Here is a 12,009-nt window from a genome sequence, read left to right as displayed (position 1 = left end):
GGGATGCGCCGCGAACAATATTTTTATGCCACACATATGCTACAAGATAGCTACACAAAAATGATGGAGGTCATATGACAAAAGGTATTTATACAAAAGGTAAAAGGTAAGGTATACTTAATTATTTTGTCACAAATATACAGTCTGAACATATTCAAATGCTTAAAGGAGCCATGAAGAGAAAACACAAGTTTGGTTCATTCAAAAGATTGTCTTGTTAGAATCATACTGACACCACTTTTAACGTAAACTTCGCTCAAATAAGCTACATAATTAGGAAAAACGGGAATGGTCATGCGACCCACCAGCTCATTTCCCGCAACAGAACCTGTGATGTCACATGGGCTAAGCTCTGCGATTGGCGGAGGCTGGCAGAAGCAGACGCAAATTAGGTAGAGCTTACAAACTAGACGAACGAGCGATTTGCGCTTAAATTTAGGGCACATTCTTTACAAAGCAATAGGAATGATGGGACAAACAGTGGAAGTTACGAAAGCACATGTAAACATAGAAGTACTGATGCGTTCTGCTGTTCGTACTGCGCACAGCATGCTTTGGTTTAGCTGCACAGCACTACGGGGCTTGGGGTTGTCTCAGACGACACTGGCTGATTGACGCAAGCAACGGTGTCTTACGTGACCCCATTTGTCGAGCGAGCACTGTTTCAGGGAACGAATATTTTCTCCCAGAACAAAAACAAGCCAGGTTTAAATGCGGGCAAAAACAAACCAAACGCTTGCCACGGTATGGTGGCGCCATCTAGGTTACGGAACGTAAAGAAACGCGGGAACAAACCAACACCGCTGTACAGGGTGGAGACAACCTTTGAACGGTCCCGTGCCGCCGCAATTGGGCCAACGGGCTCAACGCGTTATTCTTTTCGTTTCCCACGAGACCTAGCAACGCGAAACAGACAATATGATTCAAACTTCTTCAGTAAACCGCGTTGCGGCGATAATTTTAGCGCGGTTTTGACAGAATGACTTGCTTCGGCGGCGAGCGAGCAACCGAACATGGCGGCGCCAGCGTATACATGTCTCTACCCTGTACGGCGGATGCGTGAATGAAGGTATTCTAGGCTGCAGAGCGGTCGGTTCCCGTGATGTCACTTGGGACCACGAAAACGCACGATTGAGCGGGAAAATCAAAATTTTAACCGAAATTGTTTAATTTCTCAGTGAATAAAGCACCGTTTGTATCCGGAAAAGCGCTGGGGGCACTATAAAACACGAAATCTTTCGAATAAAACCAACTTGCATTTTCTCTTCATGGCTCCTTTAAAGGGGGAGGTGGGTCTTTAGATGATTTTTAAAATTTTTAGTTCCAGCTAGATGAAATTTGGCTGTCTTGAGTTTCTTTTACGCTGATTTCAGATATGTAATTTGTTTTAACATAGCTTTGTTTTTTCAAGAAATAAAATGCTTTAAAATTTATTTCTTGAGGCACTTCTTACGGGGGTTTAGAGCAATTTCACTTGATCAAACTCATAATGATTTATATGGATATAATGCCAAAGGTCTACTCTGCCAGGCTATGCTATTTGTATTGATTTCAGAATGGGAGCTTCAAATTCACGGTCCGCCTGCCCCCTGAACGTCGACTCCTCGTGGTTGGCGTGTTGGCATACTGCTGCCGCGTGGGGTCGTCAAAGGTTAACTCCCGCTCACGAGTACCCGCCTGCTTGCGCCTGCTTGCACACCTTTGCACATAAAGTAGAGGCGGCGAAGCGGTGTAAAATATAGGAAAAACGCCGGTTTATCCACACCAGGGTCCGCCGCATGAAGCAGACCGTGCGCTCCTGAGAGTCATATCATCAGGATTTTTGATGCACTGTTTCTATGGAGAGTTTGCCGGGACAGCGGTGATCCGTTGTAAGAAGCAGGTCGTTGCAAGTCCTGGGGGGACATATCAGCGGGGTTCCACTGTACATGCGATTTTCTGTGCGTTCACAATCACATGCACTTTTTTAAATTCATTTTTCTGGAAGCACAAATTCCAGCCTTTTCTTGCTCTAACCATCACCTCCTGTAATTTTACAATGCCAAACGCATCAGCCCGTACCGGCCAACCAAGCCCTCTCCTACTCCGGCCACTCTCCCCCAATCGCTAGCCTTCCCAGCACTTTAGTCATGTGACCGGTTCATCTTGGGCGACGTGTGGTGGAAAGCGGCAACATTGGCAAAACGTGCTCCGCCGCCGGTCTGAGTTTTCTAACGCTAGCGAGAGCGTCGTTACTCCGACAACCTCAAACATCAGTTGCCTTGGCAACCAGGCACAAGCCGCTCTCGAATTTAGTTACAGTCGGGTGATCCCGGTTCAGCTCGGGGCCCCACCATGCGACATATGGACACTGCAGGCGTACCATTCACTCTCTCATTGGAAAGTGAGCGATGCGTTTGGCATTGTAAAATACAGGAGGCGATGCTCAAACATTACACAATTGCTTTATCAAAGTACTCCTGCCATTGTGCTGCTTGTTTGTTGTAGTATCTGGTCATATCGAACCACCACTTTTAGTGCATTATATTCCAACTGTTTTCACGAAAAATGGGCAATTACTAAAACGACAAAGTGCAAATTTGGAATCAGTGCAAAAAGAAAAAAAAAGCTAACTTGGAACTAATTTTTATTTGTTTTGATAAGAAACTACAGAAAATGGCTTTTAAGAAAACTGAGGCGTAGTGGGCATACTTTGTGACCAAACTGTTCTGTCCATTTTTGTTTTTATTAAGGGACATTGAAATGTCTCAATCATGGTAGTGAGAGCAGAAATGAAGCCACACAAGGTTTATTGCGCAGCTGCTACAGCCTGTGACAAGAATATTTACCGTATTTACTCGAATCTAACGTGCCCTCGAATTGTAACGCCCACCCATTTCTAGCGGTCTGAAGAAGAAAACGCAATGTCCTCAATTGTAACGCGCACTAGATTCATTATTTAATACAAAAATGCAACTTTTTCTCACTTGAAACAAGCAAGGTTTATTAAGGTGGCACAAAATGAAATGTGCCAGTTATTAGTGGCAAGACAGTCATCTCGACGACGGTCTGGTGCAGTGCCATCGCTGCCCCGGCAGCTCTGTCATTACGGGTCTCTAAGGCGCTCGCTGCTGCTGCACATACTCCGCCAGTAGGTCTTCTATTTGGGGATATCGCACCCTCTTTGGTCCGCTGAACCCTTTCCGTGTCGCCTTGCTGGCGAAAGTTTTCCCTTTCTGTTTGCGCCAGTCCCGCACGCAAGTGTCCAGAACACTAAATGCACGTGACGTGGCCCGATTTCCATTGCTTTCCGCGCACAAGATTACTTTCTTCTTAAACGCAGCATCGTGGTGAACCCACTTTGTCTTTGCAATGGGAAATTCCATGGCGGAAAGAACAGAGGAACACAAAAAAAGACTATGCAGACAACAAAGGCAAACATGCGCCAACTACGAAGCGCTGGCTACGCGTTCAGTAGTCAAGCAGCTATCTTGAAATGCCGATGGTGATACGGCGCCGCAGTTTTCAGTCGTACTCGATAGTAATGCGCATGTGACTTTGGGACCTATTTTTACAGAAAAAAAGGTGCTCGATAGATTCGAGTAAATACGGTATCACAATTCCTAAAGAACAAACTATAGGGTTCTACGTGTGGCGAAACTCACTCTGCGTTGGCAAGTGCAATGTTGTCCAGAAAGATGAGGCAAGACACCGGCTTTTCGTCATGTGGGCACCACCTATGAAGGCACCTGGAATCGAGGAGAGACACGTGAGCCACTACTAGGTCACTTTCCTTTCAAGAAGGCAATTTATGCTGCCTCCACTATTCGTAAGGTGTGGAAGGCGCACAGAGGATGCATATTTAGTGCAAACGATGCGTGCAGCGCCAAGTACTGGCAGGTGCAGCCCATACCCGTTGGTTGAAGGACTGCACCTTTCCAACCAAACATCTAGGGAAGAGGAAGAAAGACATGGCCACTGCACCAGGTTGCCCCAGATGCAGGCTCAATCTTTTCCTTTCTGGTGGCCAGTTTGAACCCCACGACACAGTCCTTCACAATTCTCAAGCATCCTTTCCAGTTTGAACATTTTACTAGCTACCAGTAGTCAATTAGGGCCCCAAAATGAACCCCGGTAAGTGCGCAACCACCTCCATAGCATCTGCGCTTTGAAAATCGGGAGTGATTACCCCGAGGAACAGCATAAAACGGTGCCAATACCTGGGTGTCACATCGGGCTCCTGCATGTAAACTTGGAAGAATCGAACCTGGCCATCAGCGCCAGCAATGGCAAGTGCTGTGCCATCCGGTGAGAAGCACGCATCTATAATGGGCTGCAGAAGCAAGCGAAACGAAGACACACTCGTGAGCTCCACGAGAATCTGCAAGAATGTGCTACAGGGAGCCACTTTTACTTCAGTCGGCAGCCAATGACTGCCCACATTGCAGAACCTTAGTTTAAAGTTGCCCCGACAGCGACAGAACCAGCAACTATGCATGCACAGTAGGTGCATTTACATAGTGACCGGGCTGGGTTCCCTTCCCCTAGTTCGATTGGCACAGTACACACATTTTAGTCAAGAGGTGGGGGGGGCACCACTCAATACAGGATCAAATTATCGAGGGACAGTTTTGGCATCAAGCACCAGTTAGAATGCGGCACCCCAATGAAAAACCAAGCTCCCAACGGCATATGCTTCCCACATAATGTGCAGATATGACCATTTAAAGATGACAAAACAAGACAACACCAGTGGCAGGCAGGATGTGCCAACACCTCCCAAAAAGGGCAGCATGCTCAGCCAAAGGGACCCAAAGCGAACACTCACTGAACAGTGGTGATCACACTCCATGAGCAGCTTACAGCCCCCTTATTACTTCTCAAGGTGCAAAAACTTCCAATTTTTTCAAGAAACATAATGTGCTTTTTCACTGCAGCCTAACTTTAGGACCCTAAACGACAAAGGATATCAGGTGCAAGCCGTGTTAAGATAATAGTCACCTCTTAGAATACACACTTCCCAACCACTTGTCGCCCCCCAGCAGCAAAGGGAACTGACCCCAGTGTGTTCGATGATCCTCTGCAGCCCCACACGAACATCCGGGACAGTCAAAGTGCAGCCCATGCCATGCTCTGCCACCACAGCAGCCAAGTTCCACACCTCAGCCTGGGAAACAGACAGTTATTGCAATACATTACAAAGAGGGAAAGCAATGCAGCTCACTTTTTGAAACCCAGGATGCAATAGAGGCTACAAATCTCTCAAGTAGCCCTTTTCGCAAAATCAGCTACATGTTTTGGAAAACACGGCTCCCCATAATGCACACCAACCGCTTGCATGGAGGCCAGATGCATTTACGGATTCTTTAGCACCCCCTTCTGACTACTTTCCCACATGCTGGACAGCAGGGGGGGCAGGCGGACTTGCCGGCACACAAGGGCTAGCTTGGGGAGCTCACCACCGACAGAGGCAGGCTTCCCACGCTAGCCTTTTGGCACTCATTTAAGTGCCACTGCAGCCTGGCCTTTTCACGCAAGTGGAAATGAGCAGCGGCAATCAAGTTCAATAAACAGGACAAGTGTCACATGAGTCGTAAGAAGCCCTCAGGCAGGCTGGAAATCGGCAACATACCTCCTCCAGGTTCGTTGCCGCTAAGACCTTGGAGGCCTCGTCGTCCCCACCGTTTCCACCTCGGGCATCGTCAGGCACGTAGGGGCACCACACCACACGCCGGTGCTCACTGGCCGGCTCCCCTGCCGGACGCTCGACCTGGCAGAAACATGCGCACACACGAGGGCTGGCAGAAACTCCCGACTACATGCCCTTGGTTGCAGCTAAAAAAGACTGCTCACTAGATCTACACGCAAAGGATGCCCAAGATGATGCGCCACAGCATTACCTTCAGCCACAGTGTCGACTTGTCCGAGTTGTGCACTTCGTACACGCACAGGGTGCCAAAGGCGTCCACCACAGCAATCAACACGGGCGACATTAGTCTGGCAAAAGCCATGTCCCGAATGAGGCCTCGGAATCCACGCAGGAGCACACGAACGCCCGTCTGCAGGTTCAGCACCCTCACCACTCCAGCAGAAGAGTCAGCCGCTGGAAAATTGAAACATGCGGCAAAGACCAAGCTACAAATGAACAAATGACAAAAAACGAAACGGTACTTGCTCTCAAATGCATCGCAGCAATGCACACACATACCGCAGGCACAAACTCCATTACAGTAACAAACGAAGTAAGTAAAATTTAATGAAGAAACTTAAAATCTGGGGTTTTATGCAGCTTTATACAACATACCCGATATGTTGTGTGTATGAAATTTTGTCACACATTAGACACAGTTGGTTTAAATCTTGACGTCTCGCAGCCTCCGATGATTTGATTGTGGGGTTTAACGCGCCGACGCAACGTGGACGATGAGGTGCGCCGTAGTGGAGGGCTCCGGATTAATTTTGACTACCTGGGGATCTTTAACGTGCGCCGAAATCTCGTACACATGGGCTTATCGCCTCCATCAGAAAAGCGGCCGCCACGGCCGGGGATCAAACCCGCGACCTCGTCCTCCGAGACGCCAAAATTTAAACCAACTGTCTCGAATGAGTGAAATTTCATACACACAACATATCAGGTATCTTGTCTCTGGAAACGCATTCTTTTGAACATTTGCACAATGATCCACAAAAACAAAACGGGCGGTGTCAGGAATACAGTCAAACCCCACGATAACGAAATTCCACGAGTACGAAATTCTCACGGCAATGAAATATTTTCTCATTCCCATCGGATGTCCATAGACGCCCATGTATTTCATATCTCACGGCAACGAAATGTCTTTGGAAAGCGATCCCGCATTATTAAAATTAACTGCAAGTCCGGTTGCTATTTTACCTACCCATTTGAGGCAAGTAGCATCCAAAAGGTGCTCAAATGCATTTTTTCCTCTCTCTCGCTACTTGTTGTAAAGCGGGCGTGGTCGAGGTAGCAGCTTGGAGTTCCGTTTGATGGAGTTAGAGTTAGTCCGATCACCTTTCTTGAGTTTTGTTGATTTTTACCCAACCGGTGAAACCGCTTCCGCTCACTGACTAGCCAGACTCACATTAGATTAATAATCACTCTCAATGATTAGTCAATGATTGGCGGTCAAACGAACCGCCAAGCTCCACCACGCCCGCTTCACAACAAGCAGCGAGAGCAGTCTTTCTTGATATTTACCCAGCCGAATGAACCACTTCCGCTCATTGACTAGCCAGAATAACTGTTAACTAGTAATCACCATTACGAACTGCAGATCATCGGAACTCTGGCGATGGATACGTCGGCCTTGGTTCCAGTGAGCGGTAGCAAAATAAGAACCAACTGCTCTCACCGCGTCAATTGTAAAGTGGATGCGAAGTTAGCTGTTACAAAACAGCTGGCACAAACACGCAAAAAGAAAAAAAAAAAAAGAGCATGTCCGGGGGGGAATTGAACTCGGTACATCAGTGCAATTATCCCAGGCGCAACCTCTACACCAAATCTGAAGACTGAGCATAGCGTCTAATCGGACGGTTTTGCTTTCGCCTGGACGGAACTGTACAAATTTCACGCCGGCTCCATCTGGACGGAACGGTAAGCGCTCAGTTGTATTCCGTTTGGACAGAAGGATAACCTGCAGCGCTCTGTTCTATCTGGACGGAACTTTAGCACTTGTATATTGTTCCGTCTGGACAGAATGCTAGCCACAGCCTTTTTTTAAAAGGGAGCATGACGTCAGGTGTCCCAGCTTTCGCAAGCCAACCTCCTCAGACACCACATTCTCCTCCCCTCGGGCGCATTGCATCCTGGGAGTTCATACACCAACCCGAGACTTGTGGTAACATTTAGTGGGCCCGGCAAGCTGCCGGTGGAGGAGAAGTGGTGGCCCCGAAGGGGCCGTACCAAGATTTTTCGCCAGCGTTGCGCTCCCAGCCTCAGATCATCGAAGTACTGCCGCTGTCGCTACTGAAAACGAGGCAAAAGGTAGATGGCATGCGCAGGAAGCACCCTCACGAGCTGCGAGCCAAGTTTGACTGCTGAAGTTGGATCTCTAGAATCACGACCGGCTTTGCTCGAACGCACGGCCGTAAACATTCACAAGCACGGAGCGGCCTACGGCTACACGGCTGTTTGCCACGTTTGCTGAGACGATTGCGCTAGGCATTCTGCTGAGAGTTATCGCGCCACCTTCCTTTTATATTATGAGGGTCCTGTCAGCTGAGGGGTGCTGCGAAAAGCTTTGGTTTTGCTCGAGTGCGCATTTGCATACGTTCATCTTGCCGGTGCTCTGGCGTGGTGGCACGGTGTATGTGCAACATTGTCGTGATGTTTGTGGTATGCTTTTGTCTCCTTCAATGCAATGGAAAACAAAAGTTGCAGAAATACCGATTTTGGGGGGCGGGCGCGAGAAGAATGGATCGTTCCCGGCCTCACATCACAGGTAGTACACAGGCTGGTAGTCCAAGGACTGGTCAATTCGGGCGATAGGTACATATGGGGAAAGTGAACACGAGATTACACCTGGGAAGGACAGTGGACTGACTGCAGCCTTGACAATAAACATTTGATTACCTAGAAGAGGGCCTGAGTGGCAATTTGAAAAGGTGGAATGATCACAACCAAGACAAGCGCGGTGTGCTTTGTGAAATAAACTGAAAGGTTCAGATGTCGTACCCTGTCATCTCACTTTTATACAGCGACACACAACGCTTCGGCACGGGTGCAGCGCGATAAACCTCAGCCACAAATTCTCGCAAAAGCCTGTTTTTTTTTTTTTTTGGCTATCCCCGACAGTTTTGTTATTGCTAGATTCGACTGTAACTTGTACCTGAACTTCATACATTTATACAACGCTCCAAGCTTGTTGCAGCGGTGCCACATAAGCTATGGGAGGCATGGTGTCATAAAAAAACAATTACATGCGGCTAAACAAAAGCTTCGCCGCATGTTGTTCTCGGAAGGCCTTCCCCCCAATCAGATGGCTTTACAACTAAACCATGCTGCTAGCAAACAGCAATTGGGTACAGGCACAGAAAATGGCGAAACTGTGAGCCAATCGCATTACTTGCAGCCTGCAACAAGGACAAAACATTGCTCAGCCACTCTGCAGGGAACATCCAGCTGCTATCACCTATGCGTGGCATCATAACCAAATAGCTGCTGTTTCCTGCAGAACATGGGCAAAGAGCAAGTGCTCTAAAGTTGCCCTCCTTCCATGCTCAACATAGGGAACCTCTGCTCTATGCCGGTGGGGTGGTCTAAATGGAGATGGGTGCCAACTCACCATGTGCGAGCTGCGTGCAATTAAGCATCAACGGCAAGAAAGTCCCCTGTAAGTGTTAGAGACATCGTCCTCGTAACCACCACCTGGCAGGTGTGCCTAATTTTTGCAGGAACTTTTCCCCCATGTAGGACGCCGTAAAAATCCTTGCCCCACTGCCCCACCCACCAACTTTTTCTTCTTGGGGAAGGGGCATCTCAGTCCACCCAGCACACTTCCCTATACACTTGCTGCAAGCAAAGGCAAACTTACTTCGCAGCGCATAGGCCAGGTATGTCTTGGACATGTGAAGAGCAATGTGCTTGCCGATGTTGTAGCTGAGTCCCCAGCTGTAGTCGACAATGTTTTTTATCTTCATCTGAAAGTACACCGAGGAGAAGTTTTTACAACTTGCCCATATTATACTGAGCACCCCACCTAAAGAGTGCAGGACGCCATTCCTAAAGAAGGTGTTGATGGCAAACGGAATAGATGAGTAAGGCCACAAAGAAAGCAATGCTACCAGTGATTTTTTATTTTTTATCTGAAGCACTGCCTGGTCGAGATGCGCCACAGCACAGGATTTTGGGTAAATCTACACAATCTGGGACTGCGTGTCACAGACGCCTTCGTCAGGCATTTTCTTTTATCACCACCATCAGAAATGCAGACAATAGGCGTTCCCAACCATGCAGTTGCAACACTCTGGTTGGCAGCTATGAAGTCACTACCCTACCAAACTGGCTAGCAGAAATGTACAAAGCTTTTATGTACAAAGCTTGTTTTGGAAATGTCCAGCATAGGTCATAAAATTGATTTGATTGATTGATTTTGGGCTTTAAAGAGCCGCTCCTTCACAGGCAATGAGGTGCGCCATAGAGGAGGGCTCCGGATTAATTTTGACCACCGGGGGATTTTTAATGTGCGCCAAAATCTTGAACACACGGGCAAGTCATAAAATAGATTAGGCATGTTTTGTATTGGAATAGCAGTCAAGACAATTAGATTAAACTGTGAATCACAATCTGAAGGTAGAAAAGTCTATATGCACGACATACAAGGCTAGAGTATTAAAAGGACACTAAAGGGTGAATAAAATTTTGTTTTAACTGAAAGATCATACTTTTTGTAGCTCTCTCGGCTCTTGTTCGACGAGCAACGATGGGCTATTTCCAGAGCCCCATTGCCCCCATTTTTCGTGACGTAACCATTGCATCACAAAATAGGAATGAATCCCCGCCGCATGCTCACACTGGGGATGTGGGTGGCGGCGCAGAGCGATGCGAGCAAAACAGCTTGCAGCGACGGCGCACAGGTCTACTGTGGCAACGTTTCTCTGGCCAAGGATGCTGGCTTCGAACCCGGTGCACTTTCTCGGATTGCTCGTGCACTTTCTCGGATTTCTAATTCGAACCCGGTGCACTTTACCGATAGCAATATTTTATATGTGTTCTCCTCCTACTCAGGTCAGGCGGGTCCGCTTAGCCACCTACAGTGCATCTTGTTCCTTTTGCAGATTCTAATCAAGGGACCTTAGTTGCTTCCTGCCAGGCATATTGCTTGCTGAAGCTCGGGCGGTCACCGTCGTAGGTTGCTGACTTCGCTAGTTACGCACCGATGCTACAGTGGCCAGAATAGCTGCATATGCTTTTCCAAAACGAAACTGAAAGCACGACGGCTGACTGAATAGTGAGGGAAGCAGACTGCCTCGCAGTGTATAAAAGTTGTAGTCTGTGTTATGCAGATACGATGAGCTCATGGAAAGCTTTGATTTACGTCTATTTCACGTGCTCAACCACTTAAAAACTGTATATTTCAGGAAAACATTTATAGATTGATTGATTGTAGGGTTTAACGCGCCAACGCAACGCTGGCGATGAGGCGCGCCGTAGTGGAGGGCTCCGGATTCATTTTGACCACCTGGGGATCTTTATCGTGCGCCGAAATCTCGTACACACGGGCGTTTTTGCTTTTCGCCTCCATCAGAAAAGCGGCCGCCGCGGCCGGGAATCGAACCCGCGACCTCGTGCTCAGCAGCGCAACGCCTTAGCCACTGAGCCACCGCAGCGGGTAAAACATTTATAGATGCTTCTCAAATGAGCTCCGTCGTTCACTTTTGTGACATCACAAACTGTGGTACACAAAAGCGTATAGAGCATCGTCCCCTGTTTTCACGTTTCTGGTATTTTCTGTCTTACTAAGGAACTGCAACTGCAATCCCTCGATACAGGCCAACTTGTTTCCACCCTTTAAGTGTCCAAGGATTCCAATGAGCCGGTACAAATTGGAGAATTTTCAGAAACATCATGGGAATGAAGATTGTTGAATGTTGAAATGACAACAAACCCGATTGCTGCTGCTGGCGTTTTCCCGCGCACCACCGACGACAACTTGCACTACTTTGCCGCACACAGCAACGCTCAATTCTTCATCCTGGTCAAGCAGGCTACTGTGGAAGACAAACAAGGCAAAGTTGCAGAGAATGCGAAGGAGCAGTAACAGCATGGATATGCCGAACTTACGCTGAACTAAAAAACTAACAGGAATGAGCTTCCACAATGCAATAACCAAGAATGCATTAATGAGGCTCTACAGTACATCACTACGAAAAATTCTCTTTATACCATGATGATAATGGGGTTTAGCGCAGAAGCTCCACCTGGACTATGAGGAGCGCCATAGTGGAGGTCTCCAGATTAATTTTGACCACATGGAGATCTCAGCCGTGCGCTGAAATATCAACACACGG

At 47.8% G+C, this 12,009-nt stretch overlaps 1 protein-coding gene across 6 annotated transcripts in view; it reads right to left on the bottom strand.

Annotated features, from left to right (window-relative positions):
- Ge-1 (Enhancer of mRNA-decapping protein 4 homolog Ge-1) overlaps positions 1-12,009 on the bottom strand; it is a 93,901-nt gene that overhangs the window by 49,162 nt on the left and 32,730 nt on the right. For all 6 annotated transcript variants that reach the window (XM_077685970.1, XM_077685973.1, XM_077685974.1 and 3 more), the window contains exons 3-9: positions 11,607-11,709; positions 9,534-9,639; positions 5,880-6,082; positions 5,612-5,749; positions 5,039-5,146; positions 4,200-4,312; positions 3,645-3,728 (exon numbers count right to left, since the gene is read on the bottom strand). In XM_077685970.1, coding sequence (XP_077542096.1) covers positions 3,645-3,728; positions 4,200-4,312; positions 5,039-5,146; positions 5,612-5,749; positions 5,880-6,082; positions 9,534-9,639; positions 11,607-11,709 — 855 coding nt within the window. The remainder of the gene's footprint in view (positions 1-3,644; positions 3,729-4,199; positions 4,313-5,038; positions 5,147-5,611; positions 5,750-5,879; positions 6,083-9,533; positions 9,640-11,606; positions 11,710-12,009) is intronic.

This window comes from Haemaphysalis longicornis, unplaced genomic scaffold (genome assembly GCF_048455015.1).
Source record: "Haemaphysalis longicornis isolate Haplotype H1 unplaced genomic scaffold, Haemaphysalis longicornis Haplotype H1 scaffold_1, whole genome shotgun sequence".
In the NCBI taxonomy this organism is placed as follows: domain Eukaryota; kingdom Metazoa; phylum Arthropoda; class Arachnida; order Ixodida; family Ixodidae; genus Haemaphysalis; species Haemaphysalis longicornis.
This window is presented reverse-complemented; position numbering and strand designations above follow the sequence as displayed.